This window comes from Sabethes cyaneus, chromosome 2, assembly GCF_943734655.1.
Source record: "Sabethes cyaneus chromosome 2, idSabCyanKW18_F2, whole genome shotgun sequence".
NCBI classification, from domain to species: Eukaryota; Metazoa; Arthropoda; class Insecta; order Diptera; family Culicidae; genus Sabethes; species Sabethes cyaneus.
The window spans coordinates 81,375,229-81,397,802 of NC_071354.1; the positions used below are offsets into that span (position 1 = coordinate 81,375,229).

General features: G+C 40.1%; 1 protein-coding gene across 3 annotated transcripts in view; it reads left to right on the plus strand.

The window, feature by feature from the left end:
- The window catches only part of LOC128738478 (beta-glucuronidase), a 48,332-nt gene that overhangs the window by 18,475 nt on the left and 7,283 nt on the right, over positions 1-22,574 (plus strand). Inside the window, exon 1 of one of the 3 annotated variants that reach the window (XM_053833658.1) lies at positions 14,579-15,070. The exons of the other annotated variants lie outside the window; for them this stretch is intronic. Coding sequence (XP_053689633.1) covers positions 15,004-15,070 — 67 coding nt within the window. The 5' untranslated portion in view covers positions 14,579-15,003. Of the gene's footprint in view, positions 1-14,578; positions 15,071-22,574 lie in introns of those variants that run through there. 3 annotated transcript variants of the gene reach the window in all.

Below are 22,574 nucleotides of genomic sequence, written 5' to 3' on the forward strand. Positions count from 1 at the left end.
AGACCTTTTTGGTTTTGGTTCTCCTAAGAAAGATGAAGGTTTGCTCACAAACCTACCTTCGAAAGTACTAGACATAATGGTGGGGGAACTTACTTTCAGGGAAATATTTCAATAGATGTTGGTACCTTAAGACTACAACTTTGGCTCTGATTGTGCAATAAGATGTTCTAGAAAATATTAATATCGACGGACAGTTTGAACTTAGAAGAAATCAATCATGTCCAAATACTTCCTTTCGTATAGATTGTCGATGAAGAACATCGTGTTTTCGAATTCACGTAGAGATCCTTGGCATCATTAAGTCTTAAAAAACGTTTACCATTATCAGTGTTATTTTAAACTTGACATAACGTACTGTTTCAATTTTCATGGTCGCCATATAATATCCTTATCTAATGATAAAGCTAGATTTGATTTGATTTGATTCTTTATGGCAGTGGCTTTCAGCCTGCGACTGGGTTGTTTCTTGTAAAGCCTGAGATATTTAAGTACTGTGTCAATACAGTCAATTGTGCAACCACAAACCTAAAACTGTGTTAAGTGGTTTGATCCTTGACCGAGTAAAACACTACTGGCTTCGAACTGTTATTGTAATTGTTTCGTAAGACTGAAGTGGCACACGATACCTTAATGTTATGTCAATTCCCATACCCTACTGATCCTTTGCTCCCACGAATGCTACACCCTCCTCCAAAGTAGAATGTCATCTATATTTATTATTTCATCCTCAAGTTCGATAACATACTACTACAACACATGCAGTACAATCGCATTCGAATTGATTGCGCAGCTGTATTTTATTTTTGACTTGACTGTAAACACTGTGTGTCGCTGTTTTATTTTAGGAACTGAAACTTCTGGCCGTCAGCTGGACACCGGTTGGCGCTACCACGGGTCGCTGGTTTCACCAAGCAAATTAGCATTGCTGGGTGTTCGGAACCTGCAACCTGACACATTTTTTGTTCGGTTCAACGCTGATATGGTGCATTGAATAGTACACGCTGATAACAGGAGCCGGTAATAGGGTTCCCGACGGGTTAACAGTCGCGTTGTTGTCGTTGTTGTGTGTTTATATAAAAGTAACTAGCGCTTAATCATGGTGTGGTACGACACACTCCAGTCCACAAGATAAGAATGAACGCCGCCAATATACGATAACCGCCATCCATCTAACCATCCGTTCAGCTCGTCCGTAGTTCTAATCGGAACCGTTCGAACGGGTGAAGTTTTTTTTATTTATGTGACCATTTAAAAGTTTGAGGGAGTATTTCCAACAGCCGTATTTATCGTATTACACAATTGTTATCATACTACAGTGAATAGTGATTCTCCGATTTTTTGGTGCGCTAAACAGTTCAAGTGATGCTGGTCATGGTTATAGACCTCACACTGAAGGGTTCCCAATGAGTACTGACGGAGAAACTACACGGTTACTGAAACAACGTCAAAAGCGTGAACAGAAACGACTTCGCGAAATCCAACACGGTCACAATATGAGGCTACTGGTATCCGTTTTAATCGGTATGTGCCTTTATCCCACCTTCCTACTTATACGATTAAACGGTGCGATAGGTCTATAATCGGAAACAATTAATGTAACAACTAGTATTAGTACTGAACTGGTGACTAAGAAAGGTTGACTGTATGATGTAATTTTCTTCCTTTATCAGAGTTGTGTTGCCATTCGGTTTCGGTTTGATGAAAAAACATTTAAAAAAATTGTTTCGACATAAATAGAATTACACCTAAAAGTCCTTGTGACAGCCAAGTCCCTCCTGGGGTCGGGAAGCCATACTCCAGTAGGTTCGTTTGCAACCAGCACGGTACCGGGTTTCGCCTGTGTCAATGAATTGCAGTATTAAGGCGATAAAGAGTATCGAGCAGGCACGTGGTTCACTGTTCAGCACCGCCACAGATAATGCTACACAGACGACGCGACGTACATATATCGATGCCAGGTGTGCGCGAAGGAGTTGAACTTGATACTGCTTCGTCGGAATGCCGCTGCAGTGGGCTGTGCTGTTTACTGGTGCCATCGGTAAACGAAGTGGAACTTTTTGTTACGAACAGATTGCAATCTGTTGGTACAAATTGTTCACCATAGTATAACAGATATCGTTTTGAAATTGAAATGAAATCTAACGAGTCCAAATTTAAATCAATCGTTAAAGTTGGCATCATTTAAACGTTAATAACGTTATATAATTCTTAAAAATAGAGTACACTCAAGTCGCTTTTTACGCGAAGGATACGTCCCGCGTAATTCAAAACCGCGTAAATTCCGAAATTTGCGTAAAAAAACCGCGTAAATTCCGAAAATCGCGTTAAAAACTGCGTAAATTCCGAAATTCGCATAACAAAACGTGTAAATTCCGAAATTCGCGTAAAAAACAAACCGCTTAAAAAGCGATTTCAGTGTATTTAGATTCATCAGCTCTTGAATATTTTAATAGTGTTACAAAAATGTCTTAAAAATGTAATCTGCGAACTTTATCTCGTCTCGACTTTAGTGCAGAGCGACTTCATTTATACGAAAATAGTGGTCTAAAATTACTGCTCTGCGGAACACCTTACCGCAAGTTTGTACATTCATTGCGGCGTACCGAGGTGTGACGAGACTATGAAAAAACTTTATTGAGACCGGATTTTTTTTAAGAAAACACACCTTTATTGCATTTAAATCAAATGAAAAACTCTTACATACTTTTACTTTTTCTGCGACTCGAATCTGGGTCGAATTTAGTAGTCGTCTCCACGCTTGTTGGTTTTGGGCCGCCACTTTCCAGTCGCCCCCAACAACCGCTATTCTTAAATATTTACTAGCACACCCGACAAACTTCGTATTGCCACAAATTAAACTGTGTTGTACATAAATCGTGAATCTCGGATGATCTTTGTCACAATCTCGAGTTTTGAAAGTTTCTGGGGAGTCCATGGGTGTTTTAATATACAAATTTTCCTCACAGTAAAGTAGAAAACAACTCCCCCCCATTGCTTAGCCCGATAAAATAAAACGGATAAAATAATAGCATTTAAATATTCGCCATCATTACAAACCATTTCGCCGAATACCATTTTACGGAACACCAATTCTCGGTTGACCATAACGCGGGAATATAGAGTTTCGCAGAATACCGTTTCGCGAAAAACCTTACGCAGGAAGTACTATTTCACGGAAAATCTTTTCGTAGAAAGTACCATTTCGCAGGGGTGACCCAACTGAAGGAAAGTAATAGAGGTCAGTAGATCTAGGAAAATAAATAAACCTAGATAGACCCCCCCACCCCCCGCAGTGGCCGGCGCTTCCGACGGAAGGTCGCCAGCAACACCCTCGGCCTGTGGCCGTCTCGCGCTGAATTATCTAATGTTACTATTGATAGTTTTTGTGGGTCTTATTATTGACTAATGTTTTATGAAAGAGTCTAAAACTTCTCGAGTTTGATTAGTTTTTGAGTTACACAAAAATTTCTGTTTTATTTGTATGAGAGTCCTTATCCCCCTACCACAGGGGTGAGTGGTCTCAAACCATCATAAAAAAATTCCTGCCTCCAAAACCCCCCACATGCCAAATTTGGTTCCATTTGCTTGATTAGTTTTCTAGTTATGAGGATATTTGTATTTCATTTGTATAGGAGCCCTCCCCACTATTGAAGGGGGAGGGGATATAATTCCCCTCCTACAGATGGGAGGGGCCTCAATTCACCATAGAAAAGAAATTGCCTATAAAAACACCCACATACTAAATTTGGTTGCATTTGCTTGATTAGTTCTCGAGTTATGAGGAAAATTGTATTTCAATTGTGTACGAGCCCCCCCTGCTAAAGTGGGAAGGGGTCATAATTCACCATAGAAAAAATTCTTGCCTCTAAAAACCTTCACATGCCAAGTTTGGTTCCATTTGCTTGATTAGTTCTCGAGTTTGCAGAAATTTGTATTTCATTTGTATGGGAGCCCCCCATCTTAGTGGGGGGAGGGGCCTCTAACCAGCATAAGAAGCTTCCCTGGCCCCAAAACCCCCTATATGCAAATTTTCACGCCGATCGGTTCAGTAGTTTTCGATTCTATAAGGAACATACGGGCAGACAGACAGAAATCCTTTTTTATAGGTATAGACTTATCAACATATATAATATCAGCAGACACAATTGCCCCAACGATAAAGGAGACGTCTTAATATTAAAATAATTTTCGAACGCTGTACGTTACGCGACAGATGACAGTCGAAAACGGCTGACACTCTGTTGAAAACTTTTTGTAAGCCAACAATCGCACTGTTGGCACCATAGTTGGTTCATCGGAGGGGCAGACGTAGTATTGGAATTGGAACCATCCTTAATATTCTGGAGGGGACGTTTACGTTGATCAACTGGAGGATGTCTGGGCAGTCGATACGGGCAGTTAAAACATCTGCGACAGTCATTTCACGGGAGGTATTGCGGTGAAGATGGAGTCTGGTTCCTCCTCAGAAGAAAAAAAGAGAAGAGAAAAATTCAAACTGTGCTCAGTCTTCAACGCGATTTATTCTGCTCCGTTTCATTTTAAATTTTCTCTTTCTTGCTGAACGCAGTTGTATGAGCAACCGCACACTGTGCTACTCATTGAGGAGAATGTTAATACACTTTGAATACGTTGATGCGATGCCTTGACGTATGACAACTACGGGTAGTTTTAACATGGGTAGTGCGTTGAGAAAAAACGACGATTTTCAGTAGCGGTCATTACCATCAGAAAAATATTAATCCATTAATGCAGTTGAATCATGATTCTTACATTTAGTTTATTCAGTTGAGTTTGGCTGCCCGTGAACGCAACTGCATCATATGGTTAGGCATGTCACAACGGCAACAGTGCGAAAAATGTTATTTAGATATGACAACATTTGAATTCCCATGTATTTGCTTCTTGACGCGTACCAACAGGAAAGTCCCATTATAAACAAAGGTAATTCTCCGCTAAGATTCAAAATTTAACGACTTTTGATTGTCTTGACGCCTCTGAGTCTATAGTTGCTGTACGCGCTCCGGTTGTTTTGTTTTCACGTTTACTGCTGTAGCTACCGAGTGGACCGGGATCGGGAGCAAAACCGAAAGTTGCTCATTTAAAGAGCGCATTAAGAAGTTTTTCTGCGCGTTAGTTTTTCTCACTGTGCTTAGTCTGTTTCTCATTGTGTGGATTTATTTCTCATTTCTGAAAGCAGTTCTGCTCATTGTGTTGAACAAAAAAAGTTGCACTTTTTGCACAATGAGTGAGGAAATAACAAGCCTGCTGGAGTGTGTCGAGTCGAAGAAGTTGACAACGTTCCTCATAAGGAGTGAGCTGCATAAGTTGTCTCCAAGGTAGAATGCGTAGAGCAGCGTCTCCCAAATGGGGGTTTGCCAAAAATTTAGTACGCTGCAGAATAGGATAGGGAATTCCGACAGGGGGTTCGCGAACCACAAAACGTTGGGAACCGCTGGCGTAGAGCATAACGAACGAACCTACGTTGGATATTTTCGATGCGGTATACAGCGTTGTAGTAGTGTGGATTCCACACCGACGAGAAGTATTCGAGAGAAGATCGTTATAATGAGCAGTGTAAGGCAGTAAGGCATTGTACGTTTCAGAATTCTCGTGTCATGCGGATAGTTAGACCAAGCATTCTAGAACAATGAATGATATTCTAGACATAATAAGTGACTTATGCTGTTAATAAGTGAGACGATAGTCCAGTATTACGCCGAGGTCCTTCACGTGATCGAGTTGAATCTAGGCTGTTTTCAAAGTTCAGTGGCTGCAGCTTTTTGGTAAACGTCACTATTGAGCATTTTGATGGGCTGAGTAGCATGCGGTTTAGTTCACACCAATGCACGAAAATGTCCAATTGTTTCTGGAAGTAATGAGCGGTAAATCAACGAAATCTAGTCACGGGAAATCAAGCAAGTTATGCACATTATTAAAATAGAGCAGGAAAACCTGCGGACCCAAATGACTGCCTTGTGCAATCCCAAACAGAAACGAGGCGGAAAATGGATCCAAAAGCTTTTGACCAATTCTCACTCGGAGAGTTCGTCCTGTTAGATAGGATGTAAACCAATTCAGCAAGCTCGCGTAGAATCCGAGGCGGTCCAGCTTGGCAATGACAATGCGATGTGGTTGACTTTGTCGAAGGCAGCGGAGAGAACAGTATATATTGCGTCAGTTTGCGAACTTTCAGTGAAGCTATCAGTCATGTAACTAGTGAAATAAAACAAATTCGTAGCGTAGGATCGCTTTGGCAAGAAACCATGCTACTCGTTGGCGGTCGACGGTCTCGATCGGATTCGCTTCTGAATATTGTTATCGTTGGTTTGGCATATGGCATCCTCGCAACGTGCCCAGCCCACTGTAGCTTGCCTTGTTTTATTCGCTTCGCAATGACCGCATCTTTGTATATATGATAGATTTCGTGGTTCATGTACCTGCGCCACACTCCATCTTCTAATATGCCACAAAGAATTGATCGCAAGATTTTACGCTCAAATCACTCGTCGGTCGCTCCCTTTCAACGTCCTGCGAAGTCTGTCGACTATATTTTGGCAGAGTCTATGAAGCAGCTTCATCCGTGTACGTCTCTCCCACAGCCCTATCGATGGCTTCCGCGAACCTTAGGAAGATGTAAGATTTCAGTATGGTGGTATCGCCTATCTGCACGCCTGCTTTTCGAATAGTACCTTCCAATGCAATGTTGAGTAGCAAATTTGATACCTAGCAAACAATTTGGTTCGTATATCTTGATCGCGTCTGAGGTAGTTCTTCCTTAGTTCATACCTCTAGTATAACCTGATGGATTGTACAAAACAGTCGTTAGCTCCCGAACTTTAGAAGTTCGGTGGGGATGCCAGCCTTGCTAGCTGCTTTCGGTAATCACGTTCCCCTTCTTGTCGTTGTACTTAACAGGAGTTGGCACGGTCCGGTTCCTGATCCCGTTGATCGTTTTAAAGAAACTTCTCGTATCGCGCCTCTCGAAGCAATTCTCCGCCTCCGCAAGAACGCGATGTCAGCGTTGGCAATTTTTGGGACTTTGTCGTAAAAGAGACCTTATCCTTTTCGGCAGCTCTAGCATCTTGGTATCTTTCGATCGGACAGTTGTAGCCAATATGTGACTTCTGGCTCGATTCTTCTCGTTGGTCACCCATTAGCACTCTGCGTCAAACCAGTGGATGGTGCTTTCACTGCTCGTTCAGATTCCCTTAACATGTTCACCAATCCGCTCATTAGTTTTCCGAAAGAACTCTGCAGCAATTCCTACCGTTGGTAACCGCCCAATATTCAGTTGTTCTTGTTGGTCTCGATTTGAATACGTTGGATAACCGGGCGTGAATTTTGCTTACTACGAGATAGTGGTCCGTGTCGATGTTTGGTCCCAGGAAGGACCGCACGTCTTTTTTATATTGTTTATGCAGGGAGAAAATCTTCATACACAGCACCTTCATGGTGCCGAATAGGATTCACAAGGTGCCAATATGCGTCTACCTACTAAAAATTCTCCTGCTGTCTGTTCCTGAACCCCTCCCGGAACTACCGTTAGGTTTTCCTTCAGGAGGGAAGACGTGCCTAAGCACTCCGACTTATCCGTTGCGTATGTGGATTCACACAACACCCTTGTCACTTCATATCGCCACTACCCTTCATCTAGGGCCTGGGCTGCCCAATCAGCCCAATACTGACCCTAGCTAAGCTATGGCCCCGGAGCTAAGCTAAGCTTCGTTATCACCTCCGTTGCCGCCCTATCGACGGCACCCCATGCGCGCTGCTCAGCGCACATTCTCTGCACGATGTTGTCGGCGTTGGTGTCTTCCCCAACGACCGTAAGCATCACCCGCCGAGTGGTCGTAAAACGCGGGCAGTGAAACATCACATGCTCCGCCGTTTCCTCGGCTATCGTGCAAACGGGGCAAAAGGGTGAGCCTACCCGCCCACGCGTATGTAGATACTTCTTAAAGCATCCATGTCCCGACAGAAACTGGGTAAGGAAAAAGTTTAACTCACTATGTCTTCTACCGATCCAGGACGATATGTTCTGGATCAGCCTATGGGTTCACCTGCCGTGATCCGTTCGATCCTATTCCGCCTGCCAACGCCTAATAGAGTCCAGCCTAATTCTGTCAGTAGCGCCCCTGACGTTCCTCTGCCTATGGCACTCAATGTCTTAACCTAGAAGTATGCATATGGGAATTATGGCTGCAATAACCCTAATCGCATCCAACGATACGGTACGGTAGCCGCACGCAACGCGCAATACTAACAGCCTGAACACCTTGTTAAGACATGCCTGATTGCGCTTACTCTCCAAAGCCGGGGCCCACGCCGGCGCACCATACCGTAGCACCGACATGGCAACGCTGGCCATCAGGCGTCTCTTACTGCTGCTAGGACCGTAGCCGTTCAGCATAATCTTGGACAGCGCAGTAACTGCCGTTGACGCTTTACCACAAGCATAATCCAGATGGCTGGTGAAGTTCAGCCTGTTGTCTGCCATAACACCCAGGTACTTCACACTTCGTTTAGAGACAATCACCGGTCCTCCAACGATTATTTTGGCCTCTAAGGCCGACTTGCGGTTACTGATCATCACCGCTTCGTGACATTAGAAAAGTGCCGGTCATCAACCAGAGAGTGGTCGATCTGCGAGCACTCCCCTCCATGAGGGTGTTTTCAGATGTTCTTCCGAATGTTCCGTCGTGCAAAACAGGTGCTATAGATAGCCATTCCTCAGGTTGCAGCGAATTTGATTAGCCTCAGGCCATTGTTGTTTTTGGTAGGATGGACTTTTTTCTTTACTAATAAGGCCATTACAAATATTTTATAAAGTTTTTGTCCTTCCGGTGTCCGGCCACTGAAGGGGGAGGGCGAAAAAAAATTATTTAAAGTTTAAACGTGAAAACCCAATCTATTCTTGCTTATAATACATACGTTATTATTTTCTATGCAAAATACTACGAAAAAAAGACAAAAACGAAGAAATATTTTTTGGGACGATTTTCGGAAATTCCATTGTTCGAATTTCCATTTTTGTTTCGTGCTAGAAGCGTTAACTCAACTTGTACACTCATTTTTCGAGTTTTTCAGACTGTAGAGCCCACAGACAATTGATTTTATAAAAAAAAATTGACTCATGTCCTACAAATTATTTTTCTGCCCCCCGATTTTTCAAGCCAATTTCCAAGGGGGGTGACAAAAACTTTGGAAAATAATTTGCAATGGCCTAACTAGACGAAAGAACTCTTCGCGTCCGACCTGAGCATTTGTATTCTCGATGACTATCTTTATGTTATGTTCTGGGCACTCTCCATATGTCCTTTTAAAAAAATCACAAGAGAACTCGTCTTTCACATCATCGAGTTCGTCGTTCGTCGGTGCGTATACATTTATCAGGCTGTAGTTAAGAATAGACGGTCAATAGCGGGCATTTTTGAAAAGAACATGATTTGAACTTCTACTTCTGTTTCATGCTAGAAACGTCAACACTCCATATGCCCATTTTTCGAGTTCTTTACGCTAAAGTGCCCACAGACAATAGTTTATTTTATGCAAAATTATTTCAATTATTTCTAGCAAATTACCCCCCTCTTCCTATTTTTGAAGCCAATTTCAAAAGAGGTTCACAAAAACTTTAAAAATAATTTGCAATGGCCTTATTTAAATTTTTGAAAACACAAAAAATCAATTTGTCATGCTCTATTCGAAGTTTTTAATAAATCTGATTCGAAATATTATATGAGCAAAACCGAAAACGAACTTCAGTTGACTAAATTTCCATGTAAAAGTTGGTTTAAGGTGAAATTAGTCGTCATCGATTTTGTCAACTTCAAAAGCAGTTTTTTTAATTAAAACAGAAATTATGTTCATGAAAATATATTCGCTGTGTTCAGATTGGCAAGAAGAAAGCAATGAATGCATTTCTATAAACAGAACCCCGTTTTGGACCCAAAAACTGCTTTCGTAATTGGGGTCTACGACGAAAAGTTAATGACTGCTAGTTTCCCGTTAATCCGACTATTTTATTGATGTTGCCTGTCAGAGGGTCCACGTATTAAAGTGTTGCTCCTCTCTTTCTTGTACTTAAATCAACTTGAAGTCCTCCACTTGCAGCTTTGGCACATGGAATTTTATGACGCTTGACATTCAGCGCACTGAATACCATTAGAACGATTCCATCCGGGTGATGTGTAATGTTTTAATAGATTTTATGAACGTTAACGCCTGTATACCGAGTGACGTTCTAAAATCGTTCGTTTAGAAAATTGGTTAATTAAACGTTGTTATTTGTACTATAGTACAATTATACATAGATTATGACACAATGTGAGGTTTCAGGATGAAGGACTTTTCTTCATCGTACTCAAAATTCATGGAGACCTGAGTAAATTTAACTATAGATGAAAATACATAATAACGGTTGAACATGCAAAAACTGAGACACGAACATCTTGTTGGTGTAAGATTATGCGTTTTATTTGTTTTTATTTTTCAAACGGGAGTACATTACTGCGTTTTGTGCTTGCAAACCTATTATTAAATCTTTAATTCTTACCTTAGTCAGTGTTGCCACATGTTTATCTATACTAGAAGTGGTGAAAATCTTGTTAACCTGTACTTTTTCTCTCAAAAACCTGTACCAAGATCTATCCAGCTTTTTACGAGCCATAATGGCGGACGTGTTCGTAATATTTGGACAGCATTTTTGACATTTCCCTAATACATCGCACGTTTTCTTTCCGCGCGTTCACGGTGAAACTAAAGGAATGTACGGAAAGAAAACGTGCGATGGATTAGGGAAACGTCAAAAATGCTGTTCAAATATTACGAACACACCCGCCATTATGGCTCGTAAAAAGCTGGATACATCTATTTTGTTTTATTTTTATAGTAGAATCAATATATATAGAATGCCAGTGTCGCTGCAGTGCTCGTGGTAAACATCACACATTTGAAAATTATGTTTTTGCATTGTATGCGCATATGTGTGAGTGATCGATTCGAAACGGGAATCTGATTGTCAAACTAAAAAGGCAACCCAATAAAAAATCCTTCTGCCTTTCCGTGAATCACGTAGGATAAATCATCCGATTTGATCGTTTTGGGGTATTTCGTCGGCAGGAAAATTTTCTATTGGGCCATTTGACAATGTAGATCCCGTATCTAAGACACGAACCAGCAACATGTTTGCCACCAAAATATCCATGAAATACCAGTGACACTGGCATTCTATATATATTGATTATACTATTTTTATTCATGTCAAAAGTTTCTTCACCGTTAATTTCAAGTTACAGTACTGCGAGAAAAAAACAAGAGTTTTTGACACTCAGTAAAATCTGCACCCATTTGCACTTTATTAGACCGTAGTTTTAGAACATAAAATGACGAAGTTTCATTTTCGATGCAACACTCAATTGCGTTGAATTGACTTCAGGTATTCAGGTTTGATTATGTTCTCCAACTAGTTTCAAGACTACTGAAACGGCTGATTGCTTCGGATTATTTTGTTACTAAAAGCTGCGGAGTGAACAATAGATTTTATATATTTTTTAGGTAAACTTTTATAATCAGGACCGTTCAATAAGGCTATCAGTGCAGGACTGCCCACTTCTCTCCATCGCGTACACGGCTGCAGCTTATTTGTCGATTTCATCTCAATTTTTCTCAGGGTTGAAGCCTATGGTGTTACAGGCCTTGGTTTTGGTGTAATTCAACAAACTCATGAGTGGATTATCCTGGATTTTAACTATGAACATGCAAAATCGATCAGTAGCACACGCTATGTCCGAAGGCAATTATTATTTAACTTTCATGCACCTCAGATTTTTCTTCACAGGATGTTAGTATTGGTCAAAACAATTAATTTAGAGAAGGTCCTAAAATATTCTATCTTGTGTTTTTTACAAAATTCAATTTTCAAGGTTATATAGAGGTCATTCCCTCTCAAGTGATCATATCCGTTGTAATGGACCACCTCCGATTTCAATTAAATTTGGAATAATTACTCATTCTAACCCCACATTCAATTTCCCAAAGTTTTGTACGGATTGATCAATCCTCCTGGCAGTGACATGCAACGAAAAATGAGTTTTTTAGAAAATCTAAGAAAAATGGAGAAGCGTCACTGCAAGGGGGATTGATCAATCTGTACAAAACTTTGGAAAATTGAATGTGGGGTCGGAATGAGCAATTATACCAAATTTGGTTGAAATCGGAGGTGGTCGAACACAACAGATATGATCACTTGAGAGGGTATGACCCCTAAATAACCTTGAAAATTGAATTTTTCAAAAAACCCAAGATAGAATATTTTAAGACCTTCTCTAAATTAATTGTTTTGATTAATACTAACACCCTGTGAAGAGAAATCTGAGGTGTATGTAAGTTAAATAATAATTGCCTTCGGACATAGCGTGTAGCACGCTTGTTTCGGTGAGACCATAATGTAAGATATCTCTTTCGTTTATTTGAAATCGTGGTTCTTCGATATGAAACGACTTCCCGTACTAAAGAACTGGCTTTTGGATATTATGAAATCAGACACAGACCTTATGAGAAGTTTTTGTTCCATGGGATAATATTGTTAATAGCTGCGATTCATGTTTCAGGAAGTACCTGGTTACAGTTATTTTCGAAGCGACATCCGAGAAAAAGGGTAAGGACCACTGAATTTGTGACAAACACTAGCACCGCAGTGTCCAATGGTTGGTGGTTCCGCAAAATTGAACAATATTTGATAACAGAAAACCTCACTGAACCCACTGCATGATCCAATGTCGGCTTATAAGTAGCGACGAGATCTCATTTCAGTTAAATTCTATAAAGTAAAGCAATATTAGTTCTTCGGAAAAGCCAAAATCTATGACATAGAGAGAAGCTCGAGCAAATGGAACACAATCACACAAAACTTTGCATAAGTTCTACAAGACTACCTAGCAAATCTTTTATAGTTCAATCTATCAAACATGAAACATGGCTGCAGAACATCTGAGATCTGACTTGTTTCTGTGGGACTCCAACACTATTGATTCTGAGAAATGTTTGGGTAAGCTTCGTCACTAACTGTATACGCTAACTGTAAGAACAGAACTACAACAAGAAAATATATAAAACAAATTATCTACAAATTCTGCAATAGATTGCAAACGAAATTGGACTATTATTTATTTTTGTGTTTTCGTTTATAATTTCGTTTCAAACTTTGGCATCTCGCTGATTTGCACTTCAACGTCCCGCAAGTAAAACCACTCAATTTAGCTTAACCCTCTAACGCAGTGATGGCCAAACTGCGGCCCTTCGTGATGATTCGTGGGGCCCGCGGACTGATTTGAGGGATGGCAGACTTATGAATAATTTTTTTGATGACACAGGGGTCACTCAGTTTAATCGTAGTACCTTGTGCATATTGTAGATCTTATTGCTTTCCGGTTTAAATCTTGTGGTGATTCCTAGAAATCGGCTTTTGTTGCCGCCTATTTTACATTTTGCTATGCGCAATAATGGCCAGAGGTCATTGCGGCCCGCGGACTCATGTGGTGATCTGATTTGGCCCGCACTACGCCTATGCCTGGGCACCACTGCTCTAACGGGCAACATCATAAAAACGATGCAATCGAGCTAATGGCTATTTTTTCATGGAAGTACATTCAAAAGATGCTCAAGTGTTGATTTTCGTGCAAAAATAATTGCCTGAAGGAGCGCTAGGTCAAAAAAATTCTAATTTTCTTTATTTTCCCATGTCTAACGCCACACCAAGAAACCGTTTCTTCTGATAGTAACAGAGAATAGCGGTATAGTAAGAGAATAAACAGTAGATACCCATGATTACTTCTTTGGGTTACACGTAAATAATAGTTTTAAATTAATGTTAGGCTAGATGTAAACATCACTGATATGATGTTTTACCATTGATTGTAAGAGATTGATAAAATATTTGTTTTGTGACACAGAATATGATAAGATGCAGATATTTAGAAATGGGAAATAAGGATCGGTTTTAAATGGTTGCTTATTCACAACCCAACTCACTGTTAAAACATTTAAGCGAATCGAAGCCGATCTGCAAACCGATGTTCACTTTGCCCTGGAAACGCCAATACAACGTACCGTACGATCGTGAGATTTAATTATCGAACGGATACACTCGAATGGAGTTAGTTGGTATTAAATTCTGCGCAAACGAAATGCGTTGACAAACGCAAGAAAACATATGCCATCTCGCCTGGTCGCTTTTTATCACACCGCACCGTTATCAGCGTTAATACAGTGAATCATTTCATGAACAGAAATTTTGGCTGTATTAAAATATGTTTACCGAGCTAATTCAACATCAATTTACACGATTCCGGCCCGCTGCGGCACTGGCTGGCGGCCTGTCTGTCTGCCTGCCTACTTGCCTGCCTGCCCGGCTGGCTGGCGGTAATCTTGTAAACATTCCCCTTCGACCCTGACGTAACCGTTCGGAGTTGAACCCATATAGTACCCAAATAACGAACAACAACTAATGCGCTATCGGATACTCGGATACACTTACTCGCAGTTCGCCTCAGTCGGAATTATGTTCTAAGCCCCGATGGAGTTCGGTGCGTCGCGTCGTCGTGTTCTAGTTCTTCTGAGTCCGAGAACGAATGAGTCGGTGAGACAGCAGTGGCCAGTCAGTCAATCAACGGGCGCGTTCTCATGTCGTAATAGTGGATTTACAGCAGTTGGATGCCGCCATCAGCCCCGCGGGAAGCAGTCCTAGCCTTGGGAGAAACGAAATTCCATGCGAGTGCAGCATAATTTTTTGATGTGTGATAATAGGATATTGATTTGTGCGCGACCTCCACAGCAAATCGGTGGGGGCGTCAGTAGGTGGATTGTGAGCGGTGTGGTGCAAAATTTTCCCGCCTTCCGGAGTGTTTCGTCCGATGAACTCAGTGTGATTGCCAGCTTATCCAAGCAGGATTACGTGACACACGAAGAGATTCGTGTGGCTGCATGTTCTGAAATTTGCATCGCGTAATGAAGTTATTAGCAACTATCGGTCAAATGATCAGGAGGAAGCCTCGAAGAATGGCCTTCTTGACAGGTGGGTGGCAAGGGGCGGTGCGCGCGGACGGGAATCATACTGTCATAGGCACCTCAGGGTGTATGAACAAACACGATAAATGTTTAATGCGATGTTATAACAGCAGCGCGAAGTGATGTTAATGGGTGGCTTGCTTGAAGTAAATCAATTGTGAAACAAGGTTTATCACAACTGCAGTACCACTTGTAATTGCCTGCAACAATTAAAAATGATTTGAAGCATAGGTTTTATTAGCAATGCGTTTAGCAATACAATAAACTACTAATTGTCCTTGATTTGCGCTGTATATTTTTGTAAAGTATAAACACAGCATTATTTGATTGAAACAAAACTATCAATTGAATGTCGAAATCAGGAGGTTAATCTCATAATATTCGTCTTTTCACATTCATTTGAAAGCCGTTTCCTTTTCGACAAAATTGGCAGAAGAAAGTACAATCTGCTCGGTTCGGCTTGATTTACACACAACGGAAGGGTGATTTCGGCTTGATTTGTTTGTATCGTGGTGGAATTTTATTACCCCTTTTTAGGCCTGATTTGTTTACCTCGTTTATCAATTGGAAGCAGGCGTGTATATCGGCCGACCGATCGGTGTTGGAACTAATTACGACAGGGAATGGGATTTGTTTGAACTGCTGATCGTTCTAGTGTCGAAATGCGAGAAATTGATTTGACTTGATTAGTTTGCCAAGCTAAGCAAACGGTATCGGTCGATACATAAACCTAGTCATTTTCTATATGGCGGGAAGTGTGCAATGCAAACCGTTGTTGATTCATCGTGGTTTCTTTGGTCATTAAATACAGAGGTAATTTTTTAACAGGAAATACTTATATTCCGATTAACACGATAACTGCACATTAAACTGATTTTTTACAATGACTCAAAGTTTGTTATACAGTGCCTTAATTTAGATACTTTGAAGGTGAAACAATTTTTAATACCCATTACACATCGTCAAAATTGAGCAGGATATATTCGGTAGGAAGTCATATTCGTACAGTAATTGTTCAGAAACCGATTACAGAAACAATTACTCGAAAATCATTTCACTGAAACGCGTAACGAAATTCTTCTATTTTCCCAGAGAACTGCATGCGAAATTTTGCGATTTTCTTTGACATCGCTGAATTCAAAAATTCTTAACTCTAGAACCAACCATCGTAGAAAAATATAAGCAAAATTAAAATATCATGATGGTGTTACTTGTCATTTCTGGGCCATTGCTGCTGTTTTCGATTAATCTGTGTAGAAGGATATTTGGTGTTCATCTGTGTGCCTGTGAGAAAGGCAAATTACGCCCCCAAAATCCTCCTCTACGCTACGCCAGAGCAAGTGCGAACTTTCCCAGTTCAACTATTTGCGACCACAGTCAAGTCTGACCAACGCCCGGAGCCCTCCACAACACTGAGAGAAAAGAAATGAGTTCTTACTACTCAGAAAACTCTGTAGCTATCTGTGTCAAAAATCAGCGATCTGTACCTAAAAAATCGAAAAAAGTCTATGTCTTTCACCCGTTACTCGAAAATACTTGTGGCCTGCGACTTTCTCGCCCTAGATCATCTAGGAAAACGACCATTTGATCAAAAATTATGTTTGAGGTTTATGCTATCTTTTGATTATGCCAAATGGTGTTATGCAAAACTGCATTATACCTTTATGCCAAATGAGTGTCTCCCGCATTGCAGCAACAGCAGCAGAGGAGCTAGTTTTCCCGTCTACATCTCTACATTCGACTCGCTACATAGTGGGCAAAATCGGAACCTTTTGTAGTCGCATTATTGAGGGGTAAAAAGTTACTTTCCTTATGTAAAAAATCACGAGAAATCGATCGGGAATGCTGTCAACGTGCGGAAACTGACAAAAAGTGACACCATTAACCCCTAAGCTCAAATATTCGCTCGCTGCTGAATCAGATGGAAATCCTTCCTGTGTTCTAAAGATGTGCGCTGCACAGCTATTGTTCGCCCACTGTCAATGTCATTCGACACTTCTCTGCGACTGAATGTATTTCGTACATCTTGAGAAAAATTCATCATGTTTTCTGTGCACAAAAAAGGAGATAAGAGAAACGTGGAAAATTATCGTGATATCACACCACTTTGTGCTTGCTCGAACGTGTTGGAAATTATAATGCACGATACACTTTTATGGGCAGCTTGCAAAACTTATCCATTGATCAGCATGGGTTTCTTTCACACTCATCAGATGGATGAAGTTTTATCTTTATGGTCGCAATCTATGTGTCAAGATCGGTCCGGAAGAATCGGACCTGTTCTGTAATCTATCACGGGTTCCTAAAGGAAGCAACTTGAGTCTTATGCTTTTCACACTATTCGTCAACGAGCTCTCTATACTGATAGGGTAATTTGGGGGAATTTGGAAACCCTAAGCAAATCACTTATTATCCCAAAATGTATGCATCAAAACTCAAAAAAGTTGAATCGTATACTGAGATTTACTTGTTTTCTGTTTACCAGCGGAGTTTAACAATTGTATCTAGCTTAGTTTTGCTAAAATAGGTTAAAATAAAAATAATGATTTTTTGGCAGCAAAATTTTGTTTGGGGTGAAATGGACAATGTGTAAAAAACGGTTGTTTTTAACGAAATAACATACTGAGGCTCATAGCAGATAATTTAGAAACACATATTAACTAGTAATAGTGTTTCGAACTCAATTCCGTCTATCTGAGTGGAAGAGCCAGTTCATAAGTTATACCAATATCACTTTAGTTTTTTCGCAAGTAAACAAAACCTTACTTCGAAGAATCTAGATCTTATTTAAATTCTTATTCGACATGTGTCAAATGCAAGTGCTCCTGCATTAGTTCCTGGTGGCTCATAGAGGGTGGTCAAACCTAAAGCTGAAGCTATAATGACAGTTCGATATATCGATTGGGATAAAATAGTTACGATAACAAAATGAAAGTGACATTGCATTTTGCACAACCATAGACATTCAGGGATTAGCCCCGAGTGCCTCAAAAATCACAAATTTCAATATGAATCTGAGTATGAGGGAAAATGACCAGAGAAATATTTCGTTCAGTTAGTTCTCAAACGCATCGAAACCCAATTATTAAAATCCCTGACTTTTGTTGCGAATGTTCCCTTTGGCGATTGGCGGGATTGCAAATACTCTCAAATACTCAAAACCTATTCTTGATTGTCTATAATGATCTTTTCGGTGGATTCTTGTTTTAACATCACATGCACATCTTTTTTGTACTTTTGCGGTATCTAAAATTAAAGAGACCGAAGAAATGGTTTAAAATCAACTGGACCATGTCACCCCAAAAAAACTGTCCATTTCACCCCACACAGCATACAACACTATGAGTTTAAAAAATTGGACTTATTTTTATATAATCTAGCTATAATTTTCTGTCAAACAGTTTCTCTTATGTAGCCAAACAGAACTGCACTGCACAATAATTTGAAAAGTTTGTTAAATCACTGGAAAAGCCTTAAAACCTAGAGCATCAAAATTACATTTGGTGTCGTTTTAGGCAGTTGTTTTGTTTACATTTACATTTCACAACACCTGTCAAAGTTAAGCACAATTTTTTTTACGTAAATAATGGTGTATTAAGATAAGGAAGAAGTTGAGAATAGTGTGAATGCAGAGAAACTGCTAGTTTCCGAGATAAAGCACCTGTATATTTTACCCCAGGTGTCCACATTACCCCAAACGACCCTACCAGCTGTGATCTGTTTTACGCGGACAATGTTAAGAAATGCCTGTTCATAAGACCTATTGACTGAAGTTTTTGGAGCGTCTTAGTAGAATACGAAATCTAAAAATAAAAAATAAGAAAACTTATCCAATTTAATTCTACTATGTGTATTTTATTCAATAAAATACAGATAGTAGAATTAAATTGGATAAGTTTTCTTATTTTTTATTTTTATTTTTTTTTTATTTTTTTTATTTTTAGACATAAGACCTATGCTTCGCTTCGAAGACTTATGCCAGCTATTGGATTGAGATACACTAGACAGTCGTCGTAAGAATTAACAAGCGACTTTTGTAGCCATACTAAGAACCAACAATGAACTTGATGCTCAGGTCCCGAATTGATGTTCGAGTTTCACGTAGCTTCATTCATCAAGTCTACTGATAACTAGATTCTACCGGAATTTTAAACGGATTTTATGAATCACTGACGTCATGCACTCGCACCTTCACGCTGGTCGAAAACTTATTTGTCTTCGGAAATGTTACCTCATTCGCTTTCAATAGAAGAATAACAAGGTCCAGGATGTTGCAATAGATTAGTTTTAGGTTTAATTTTCTTGTAGAATTTTAAATTCAATTGTCAAATGAATCGACCAATATATACAATTTAAGTACCACATTTGAATGTTTGAGATTGCAGCACCTGGTTAACCTAATTAAGGCGTGGTGTACGAATAATTTGACAATCAGTAACTCCAAATGCATTATTATCTCGTTTCACCGCGAACTGAACCCGTTTACTGTCAATTACTTTATACTGGGCCTTACGCACTGCAGCGGATTAATCATATTCGTGATCCAGGAGTGAATCTTGACTGTACACTCATCTTTCGGTTGCACTTTGAAGAGATCATCTAACAGGGGCTAACAGACAACCGTTTCAAGCTAGCTGGATTACGAGGGCCGAAGCGGTATAAAAAAAGTTCGTTCATTATGCTCTTGAACTTTTGAAAGTCGGGAGCGAACTTCTGCATTGTGCATTTCATTAGGTTGTACCAAAGGTATGCACTGGGAGGAACTACCTAAGGTCTCATATGTCCTATCTAAAAAAGGACCATCGACTTGAATGCAGTAATTACGGAGGCATTATTCTCCTCAATTCTGCATACAAAATTCTCTCCCGCATTCAGTCTCTCAGACTGTTGCCGTTGCAGGAAATCTTTGTTGGCGAATACCAGTGCGGTTTCCGAGAAGGTCGCTCCATGACGGACCAAATCGGCACCAACTTTTCAAAAGGGTCAATCTGCCAAATGTAAATAAACCGAGTGAGGGTTTTTTTTTCAGTCTGCTGCTGTCCAGTAAAAAATAACTATCACACGGTTTGTTTACATTTTTCAAATTGGCCCTTTTAAAAATTTTGTGCCGAAATATTCAGCTTGCGACAAATCCTAGATAAATTCCGGGAATTCAACTTGCAAACTCAACATTTATCTAGAGACTTCAAGGCAGCGTACGATCCAGTTAAACGAAATGAGCTTCTGTAGATTATGCTTGACCATAGTTTACCAACAAGACTGATTAGGCTGATACGTGCTATCTGCTACCTGCTTGATGGTTCAATATCAAGCGTCAGGATAGCGGGTAAGACATCGGACTCGTTTGTGACGTTAGGTGGTTTGAAGCTAGGTGAATTTGCTGTTCAACATTGCATTGGAAGGTGCTATTTGAAGGGCAGGCGTACAGAGAGACGGTACACTCCCTCCACAATTATGGATCACCCACAATTATGGATCACTTTTGTGTTTTAAGTTAAATAACTCAGTTAAAAAAACTGCTTGAAAGTATGAAGCATTTTTGCAACAAAATATACCCTATTAATTAGCTTTTAACACATAAAACATCCTTTAAATCCCGACATTGATGCTTTTTCAATGAGCGTACAAAGTTGTTATCAAGAATCTATCAAAATGTCTATCGTTTTTTCAATCAGCATAAGCAGTACGTTCCTCATTCATAAGGTTGCAATGTGACATAATCACCAATTTTCCTGCAAAAAATGTCTCGTACATAAAGATTAAGCAAAGTTCTTTACGATTCAGCGAAATATTGGTGGTTGCCAATGGTTTTCCTGTAAAAATAAGTAAATTTCAAAGTGATCCATAATAGGGACTAAAACAAGGTAATTTTTCACAATTATGTATCACCTTGATTCCAGTGTAATTTTCACAAATTCAAACAGTTTAGCACCTATTACAAACATTTTTTAAGCAGAATCGAAAGCTGCACAGAGCTGAGTTTTTGGAAAATGCTGTTTCTGAATTACGCAGGACAGGAAAGCTACGCAAGGCAGTAAAACGCTATGATGGTACATATGGAACGGTTCATCGCAAAAGTTAGGTGAATGTTAGCTCTCATGTAACAATCTTAAACGTTAATTTTTTCCTTAACTTTTTAGAGAGTTTGAATTTACTGGTTTTTCGAGCTTTTGGTCACGTACGCGCGATTTCCTTCTATGTTTATGTTTCATTTTTTCGGTTTATTGTCGCCTTTCCACTGTTTCATACAAAGTTGCATCATAGCAACGATTAAGTTAAACTCTTGCATCGATTGACTTTTCCGAGATCCACTGTACTTACATCGTAACAATTCGGAAAAAAGAAAACTTCATCCTATACTAGGCTTTTCGGAACCAACGCAGCTGGTGAGCCTTAGATTCTTTTTCCAGGACAAAAAATCAGTCGTAAAATCGCGAAAAGCATTCCCAAAGGCTGATCGGTAGGTGTCTTCGAAGAAGGACGGCAGGCATCTAAAGACAGACCAAAAGCCACACAAGGTCTTTCATACGATTTGAAACATGTTATTTTTATGTTCTTACATGATTTGAATAAAGTTCATTGAGTGAATACGCTGCAAAGAGTGTATTTTTATTTTGATCCATAATATGATGAAAATTGTTTCATAATTGTGACCGCTTCCAAAAGTGATCCATAATTGTGTATTTGATCAGTCATAATATAAGCTTAATTTCCGTGGAAAACTTACACTAAATGGGGTTAATAACTGAATCAACTGAAGGATTGCATATTTCTGTAACTAAAAACATTTATAAACTGCTTTTAAACAACAGTATGCGCTACAGTTGATTGTTTTAAAATCACACTTCTGCTTAAATGGCCCGTAATTGTGGGGGAACTGTACCATCATCATGAAATCTCATATGCTTCTAGGATTTGCGGACGATATCGATGTCATCGGTGTTAGCTGTAGAGTAGTGGAAGAACCGTACACGCATCTTAAGGAGAAAGCTGTGAGGATTGGGCCTATCATAAATTCTACCAAAACGAATCGTGAACGATGAAAGAGAGCGACGCTGTTGGCGTTTTGGAGTGTAAGATCCTGCGATCAATTCTTGGCGGCATCTTAGACGAAAGAGTGTGACGCAGGCGCATGGATCATGAAATATACCAAGTATACAAAGATGCTGATATTGTGAAGCGACTAAACCACGGCAGGCTACATCGGACTGGTAGCAAGGATGCCGGATGAGAGACCAGCGAAAACAATATTTAGCAGAAGAACCCAACAGAGGCCGACGATTTCGAGGCAGACCCCGTACCCGTTGGATGAGTGCTGTTGACACTAGAGCAGCGAGTGTTGGGGCCAACTGGAGAGCGGCAGCCCAAGACCGAGAAACGTGGTGATGACTCCTGCATTCTGCACGGATTCGATAAGCGGATTGTCGCCGAACTGGAAGCCGTTGATGAGGTCCTATTTTGGGGATCTCTGGTCACCGCCGACAATAATACGAGTAACCAAATTCAACGAC